Source organism: Dipodomys ordii, unplaced genomic scaffold (assembly GCF_000151885.1).
Source record: "Dipodomys ordii isolate 6190 unplaced genomic scaffold, Dord_2.0 Scaffold28, whole genome shotgun sequence".
In the NCBI taxonomy this organism is placed as follows: domain Eukaryota; kingdom Metazoa; phylum Chordata; class Mammalia; order Rodentia; family Heteromyidae; genus Dipodomys; species Dipodomys ordii.
In genome coordinates this window covers 15,287,524-15,295,528 of record NW_012267244.1, presented here as the reverse complement: position 1 = coordinate 15,295,528, position 8,005 = coordinate 15,287,524, and the positions used below count along the sequence as shown (strand labels likewise).

The following is an 8,005-nucleotide window of genomic DNA, read 5'->3' as shown; positions in this document are numbered from 1 at the left end:
TTTCTACTTGGGCTGACTTTGGACCTCAATCCTCAGATAGCAGCCTCCTGAGTAGCTAGGCATGAGCTACCAGAGCCTGGCATTAACTGTTTTTTTACCACTGAGCCACCTTCTCAGCCCCATAACTGTTATTTTTGTAAGAGTTTTCCTAATGTATGGCAATTCCACATTTCAATGAACCAAACTTCTTATTTTTTTGTACTCAAATCAGAAAAAGAAGAGTTTTTTAATTTTAAAATACATTTAATAAAAATAACATAATTTTACATATTTTACACGTGTAGATTATTTACAAGTTCACTTCTACAGTATTTATTTAATGTTTACTTTTTTCTTATTTTCTTTTCAGACTATTTCCTTCAATAGCAACACTGTGCATGGTCTCTGTTACTAAAAAATCAGCTTCTTAGGCAATCCTCCTACAAGCGAAACGAAACAAAAAACAGCCATTGGCATTTAGTCTCTGCATCCCACCCTCCTCTCCTTTAATTGTCTCTTTTAAACACCAGGGCTACAGTACTTTAGGAATTTTTCTGTGTATGCGCTGGTAGTGAGGTTTCAACTCAGGGCCTGGGTCACTATCCTTTAGTTTTCACGCACGGCTGGTTCTCTACCACTCAAAGCACAGTTCCACTTCGGGCTTTTTTGGTAGTTAACTGGAGATCAAAATCTCATAGACTAGGCTGGGCGCCGGTGGCTCACACCTGTAATCCTAGCTGCTCAGGAGGCTGAGATCTGAGGATCACGGTTCAAAGCCAGCCTGGGCAGGAAAGTCCGTGAGACTCTTATCTCCAATAAACCACTAGAAAACCGGAAGTGGAGCTGTGGCTGAAGGGGTAGAGTGCTCGGCTTGAGCTGAATTGCTCAGGGACAGTGCCCAGGCCCAGAGTTCAATAGACCTTCTAGTCCTAGGCTGTCTTATCATGATCCTTCTGAGCATCTAGGATTATAGTTGTGAGCCAGTAGCACCTGGCCAAGGAACTGCAGGTGTTCTACTAGTTGAGCCACCTCTCCAGGCCCTTTACATTGGTTATTTTCAAGGTAAGGTCTTGGAATTATACCTTGACCAGCCTGAGTTGCTATACTCCTATTTCTCCGTGTCAGTCAAGGGGAACAACAGGAACATGCCACCACACCCAGCCATTCACCGGGGGAGTCTCCTAAACTTTTTGCCACTAACTGACCTCGAACCAAAAACCCCTGATCTCTATTGCCCAAGTAGTTAGGATTACAAGCTTATTTCTTATAGCAATAGGAATGGTTACCTTGCTCTAAGCCCTCTGTTCGTTTCCGTTTTGTTGCCATGGCTGGATTGGACTGTTCCTTTAATGTCTCCACTGGACAGTTTGGTCTTGGCAGCTGACAACCAGGGGTTGGACCTGGCCGGTTACTGAAGTACTTCGTCTTCAATGCCTTGTCACACACAGAAAAGGAACCAAGGTAAGGTTTTAAGTGAGTATACTGCCTGTACTTAGAAAAACCACCTCTGAAGTTGTTGAGAACATAAAAAATACTTTGAGAAGACTTCCATACCCAAAACAAAGAAACATTTATGTTAAATATCTGGACATGGAAATTACTAAGAATTATCTTGAATTTTAAGACGGCTGATAATTCTATTATTCTAAGAAAATGAAACTCTTTCTAATCTTTTTACAGGTGGATAGCCTAGATTAATTATAAACTATTCTTAAAAAGATAGAGGGGCTGGGAAGGTGGCTCAGTGGTAGAGCACTTGCCTTGCATGCCTGAGGCCCTGGGTTCGATTCCTCAGCACCACATAAGCAAAAAGAAAAAAGCCGGAAGTGGCGCTGTGGCTCAAGTGGTAGAGCGTTAGCCTTGAGCGAAGAGCTGAGGGACAGCACCCAGGCCCAGAGTTCAGGCCCTATGACCGGACCCAAAAAAAAGATAGAGTACATTTTGATTTTCTAAAAATGAGCTCTATGTATAAATCAAGAGAAAATTTTCTTATGAAGAACTACAAGTCTACTCATTACTTGACTTACGTAATTGTAACTCCTCTATATATCACCTTTACAATTACAAAAAAGAACTACATGTATGTCAAAACATCCACATATGGACTGGAAATGTGACTCAGTGATAGAGTGCTTGCTTTATTAATGCTACTGATGATTTCTTTTATATTTTCTAATATAAATGAGATGTTAAAATACCTGTGAGGCTGTAATTCGAGTGCAAGGATTGAATAAGAATAAGCCTTGTATTAGTTCAAGCAAGTCATCTCCTGCGGCAATGAAGATGTGTTGTAATGGGATCCCAGGGAAACTCTTAAATGTCACGTAATCAGGAAGACTGCACATGTCCTGGAGAAATATTTTGATATTTCAAATTTAAGCAAAGGACCAAAGGCATTTAGATGGAATAAAAAACATTTTTTTACAAATAATATACTGATCAGTATATACAGTACAGTGATGTATAATGACTAACATACTTTAAAAATGTATATGCAGGCTGGGAAGGTGGCTCAGTGGTAGAGCGCTTGCCTTGCATGCATGAGGCCCTGGGTTCGATTCCTCAGCACCACATAAGCAAAAAGAAAAAAGCCGGAAGTGGCGCTGTGGCTCAAGTGGTAGGAGCGCTAGCCTTGAGCTGAAGAACTGAGGGACAGCGCCCAGGCCCAGAGTTCAGGCCCCATGACCGGACCCAAAAAGAAAAAAATGTATATGCAAATAGAGGGAAGATGGGTGAGCAAATACAGCCATTATATTCAATATGCACTATGTAAAAACTGAACTATGAAGTCGGTTATTGGTGGCTTACACCTGCAATCTAGCTTCTGGGGAGGCTGAGAAAGCACATGACAATGAAGTAACTTTACAGAACGTTAACTACATGCCAAAGAAGTGAATGAAGGCTTACAGGCCACTGCTCCTCAGTAGGTGTGCCCAAAGTTTCAAATATTCTTGTTAGCTGATCAAGATCTGAGTCTCCTGGCAGAAAAGGTACCTGAAAGAAAGCAACAGGCAGATATGGCAAGGTTCTCTGTGATAGTTGTTATACAAATACTGTAAATTTAGTAAGAAAAACTAAAAGTACATAACAAATGCTAAAAATTTAGTCGGATATATAATGGGTGTGCAGTTAGATTTTACCGTAGCTATCAAGTGAACAATATGGTAAAAACCTACTTTACTCATTCCATGATTTGTGTGTGTGTGTTAAGAAAGTATATTTATGTGGTAGTGGAAAAACAGAGGTGGAAAACAGAGGTGGACGTAACAATGCTTGATAGGAAATGTACTCATTACCTTGCTCATGTAACTGTAACGCCTCTATATAGTATTTTTACAATAAAAAAAACATTAAAATAAAAAAAGAAAGTACACTTATGGGGCTGGAGGCATGGCTCAGTTGGTAGAGTACTAGCCAATGAGTAAAAGTGTCAGGTATGAAGTTTGAATCCCAGTCTTGGACCAAAAAAAGAACAAAAATATACTTATGGCTGGGTGTTAGTGACTCATGCCAATAATCCTAGCTACTCAGTAGGCTAAAAAAATCTTAGGAGTGTGGTTCAAAGCCAGCCTGGGCAGGAAAGCCCCTGAAACTCTTACTGCCAATTAACTACCAAAATAAAAGCTGGGAATGGAATTGTGGCTCAAGTGGTAGAGTGCTAGCCTTGAGCAAAAGAAGCTCAGGGACAGTGCCCAGGCTCTGAGTTCAAGCCCCAGGACCAGCATACACATATAAAAAAGTATACTTATAATTATAAAATTGGTTCTTTGACAAAAAAATGACTGTCTCAAGTGAGAAGAACATTTTCCACTTATAAGTATAAATTTACAATAGTTACATTGGCCCTTCGACAAAAATTAAGTTGTACATTTTTGTACAGTGATTATAGGCATGACCAGAGCTTTTGGATGAAGCTTTTCTTACAAACCGCTCTGTTTGAAGGTTTTGTTACAAGAGTTATGATGAGAGATAATTCCTACATGATTTATGAGACCAAATAACTATACAGCATTGAAGTGTGTACATTGATTTAGTTTGATCCATCTCCCTTCCTCCCTCTCTATCCCCCTCTCTTTCTTTTTTAATAGTACTATAATCTAAACCCAGGGCCTGTAGGGTGCTGGTGGTTCCTGCCTGTAATCCTAAATATTCAGGAGGTTGAAAACTAAGGATCTCAGAACTAAAAGGCAACTTGGGCAGGGAAGCCTGTGAGACTCTTTATCTCAATAAACTACCAAAAAAAAAACAAAACCAGAAACAGAGCTATGGCTCAAGTGATAGAGCAGTAGCCTTGAGCAAAAAAGCTCAGGGATAGTACACTGGCCCTGAGGTCAAGCCCCAGGAGCAGCACAAACAACAACAACAAAAATAAATAAATAAACTCAGGGCCTTCATTCAGCAAGTGTTCTACTTTTGTTTGTTTGTTTGGTTTTTTTTAATGCTGGGGCTTGAAATCAGGGCCTGGGCACTGTCTCTGAGTTCTTTTGCTCACAGCTTATGCTCTAAGGCTTGAGCCACAGCTCCACTCCTGGCTTTTTGGTAGTTAGATGGAGGTAAGAGTCTTATGGACTTACCTGTCCGAGCTGGTTTCAAATCTCGATTCTCAGATCTCAGCTACTTGAGTAGCCAGAATTATAGGTGGGACCACAGATGCCCCACTGAAGTACTCTACCTGTGAAGTCACAACCCTAGTTTAAATGCATTTTTAGGACTTACCCTTAGAAGCAATTCTGCTAATATGCAGCCAACAGCCCACATATCCACACCCACACCATACATCCTAGCTCCAAATAGCAACTCAGGGGCCCGATACCATCTGAAGAAGAAAAAGAAAACATGTCATTATAGAATGGAATCACTAAAGCATTTCTTCATCTTCTCTCAAAAACTTTTCATTTTACTGTTTTTCTTTTAGGTACAGGGTTGAAATTCAGGGCCTTATAATCAGTACACAACACTCTATCACATAAGCCATACCTCTAGCCCTTCAATGCTTTCCCTTTTTCTTTTTATGTGCTGGTAAGGGGGATTAAACTACTCTCTCTTGGGACTGGGAAGGTGGCTCAGTGGTAGAGTGCTTGCTTTGCATGCATGAGGCCCTGGGTTTGATTCCTTAGCACTACATAAAGCAGAAAAGGCTGGAAATGGTGCTGTAACTCAAGTGGTAGAGCACTAGCTTTGAGCTGAAGAGCTGAGGGACAGCGCCCCGGCCCAGAGTTCAGGCCCATGAAAGAAAAAAACAAACAACAACAACAACAAAAACCCTACTCTCTCTTAGCTTCTTTAGCTTTTTCACTCAGAGCTGGTGCTTTACCACTTAAGCTATATCTCTAGTCCAGAAGATAAGGGTGTCATAGCCAGATGCTGGTGGCTCATGCCTATAATCCTAGCTACTCAGGAGGCTGAGATCTTAGGATTGCAGTTCAAAGCCAACCTAGGCAGGAAAGTCAGTGAGACTCATATCTCCAAGTAACCACCAGAAAACAGGAAGTGGCACTGTAGCTCAAGTGTAGAGTGCTCATCTTGAGCTGAAGAGCTCAGGGACATGGCCCAGGCCCAGAGTTTAAGCCTCAGGACCAACATTCCCATCCCACCCCACCCCCAAAAAAGTGTCACAGACTTTCCTGCCAGGCTAGCTCCAATTGTGATCCTCAGATATCAGCCTCTTGAGTCACTAGGATTACAGGCATGGGCCACAAGTACCTGGCTTGTATACATACTTCAACCAGACTTCAACCTTACTACTCCAGTAGAACTGCCTTTGTCAAAGTCATCAATGATTCCATGCTGCTAAATCAATTTGTCTTCATTACAACTTGATACTAGTGGCATTTGATATTTAGGAGGAAAAAATACAAGAAACTGATAGGTAAGAGTGTGCCAGGGGGCTGGAGAGGTGGCTCAGTGGTAGAGTGCTTGCCTTGCATGGAACTCTGGCTCAGTGGTAGAGCGCTCGCCTTGTATGCCTGAGGCCCTGGGTTCGATTCCTCAGCATCACATAAGCAAAAAGAAAAAAAGCCAGAAGTTGCGCTGTGGCTCAAGTGGTAGAGTGCTAGCCTTGAGCTGAAGAGCTGAGGGACAGCGCCCAGGCCCAGAGTTCAGGCCCTATGACTGACCAAAAAAAAAAAGTGTGTGCCACATATACTGTACATATATACTGAGCACCTAAATCATCGACTTAATCATCCCAGTGTCCACCTCAACTCCTCACACCTCTTACTTGGGGCTCAGGTGACTGACAGCAAGTGCTATTTAGGAGACAAAATAATTTTAAAAAATGGGTAAATTAGAAATAAATGAGAAATTAACAAATGCCATCCTAACAACAGTGATAAACTCTGTTGATAAGTATTCTTATATGTTTAATATGATTTTCTGTTTCTTACATATCAAAAGTAGAAAGAAATCATAATTACTTCCAACATAATTCAGGTATAAATGTCTTAGATAGAAAATTTTAATTTACATAGATGGTTATAGAATCAGGACTAACCAATATAATAAATGTAAGGCCAATAAATCAGGCGATTAGGAAAAGAAGTTTTAGATTATCCAACTAAAATGTAAAAGTGTTCTGAAAATCTATCAGAGAGGCTGGGAACCAGCTCAACTCAAGCTACAGTAATGAAAAAAGAAAAAAAAGTCACTAGGCAAGAAATGTCTGAGGTTAATTAATTCTCTAGATATAGCTGTACATAATAAAATATGCATAATATAAGAAAGGCTATTGGCTGGACACCTGTAACTCACACTTGTAATCCTAGCCAGTTAGGTGGCTGAGATCTAAGGAACTCAGTTTGAAGTCAGCCTGGGCAGGAAAGTCTATGACACTTTTATAGCCAATTAACCTCCAAAAAGCTGGAAGAGGAGCTGTGGTTCAAGTGATAGAGCACTAGCCTTGAGTGAAAAAACTCAGGGACAGTGCCCAGTCTCTGAGTTCAAGCCGGCACAAAAAACAAAATTCAAAAAGAGAAGGGCCATAATTTATACCCCCGCCCCTGCCGCACCCCCCCTCCCCCCGGTCCAGTCCTGGGCTTGAACTCAAGGCCTGGACACTGTCCCTGAGCTTCTTTTGCTCAAGTCTAACACTCTACCACTTGAGCTACAGCACCATTTCTGGCTTTTTCTGTTTATGTGTACCAAGGAATCGAATCCATGCATGCTAGGCAAGCACTCTACCACTGAACTACATTCCCAGCCCATGGGCCATAATTTTTAATAATACAACAAAGTTCTAAATTGTATCTATACTAATGTACATCGTAGTTGATGCTTATTAGGACCAAAATGTGCAAAAAATAAGTTTCCAGTTAAAGGATTCATACCTGGTTACAACTTGATGTGTATATGCTCTATTAGGGCTCCCAAATGATTTGGCCAGGCCAAAATCTGCCAGTTTTAGCACTCCATTTTCATCTAGCAACAAATTGTTTGGTTTTAGATCCTATATTGTGAAGATAGTAAAGAAAATAAATAAGCAGGGTTAGGGAAAATGCAATCGTAATTTATTTAGTTGGGGGCTGGGAAGGTGGCTCAGTGGTAGAGAGCTTGCCTTGCATGCCTGAGGCCCTGGGTTCGATTCCTCAGCACCATATAAGAAAAAAGCCGGAAGTGGTGCTGTGGCTCAAGTGGTAGAGCGCTAGCCTTGAGCTCAAGAGCTGAGGGACAGTGCCCAGGCCCAGAGTTCAGGCCACACGACCGGACCCCCCCCCCAAAAAAAAAAAACAACTTCTATTTAATTGGTGTAAGTTTAAACTTAGTAAACAGCCTGAACAAGCTGGGCATGGAAACATATAATCCTACCACTTTGGATGCTGAGGCAGGAGAATCCTAAGTTCAAGGTCAGCCTGGGCTACAAGAGACCCTTTTCCAAGCTCCCCTATTCCTCACTCTGCGTCCAATACCAAAACAAAACATCCAAAACTAAGGGAAACGAAACAGGATATAATTTAAATAGCCAATATTTTTTCCAGATATAAAATCTTAGAGCAAAATAAAATTGCTTATACTTGTCAGTGGGGGGGGG

The 8,005-nt window shown here is 41.3% G+C and overlaps 1 protein-coding gene across 1 annotated transcript in view; it reads right to left on the bottom strand.

Moving 5' to 3' along the window:
- Positions 1-229: 229 nt before the first annotated feature.
- Positions 230-8,005, bottom strand: part of Cdk7 (cyclin-dependent kinase 7) — a 22,958-nt gene continuing 15,182 nt past the window's right edge. Inside the window, exons 8-13 of the mRNA XM_013015824.1 lie at positions 7,305-7,423; positions 4,696-4,795; positions 2,887-2,973; positions 2,178-2,327; positions 1,266-1,413; positions 230-419 (exon numbers count right to left, since the gene is read on the bottom strand). Coding sequence (XP_012871278.1) covers positions 391-419; positions 1,266-1,413; positions 2,178-2,327; positions 2,887-2,973; positions 4,696-4,795; positions 7,305-7,423 — 633 coding nt within the window. The 3' untranslated portion in view covers positions 230-390. The remainder of the gene's footprint in view (positions 420-1,265; positions 1,414-2,177; positions 2,328-2,886; positions 2,974-4,695; positions 4,796-7,304; positions 7,424-8,005) is intronic.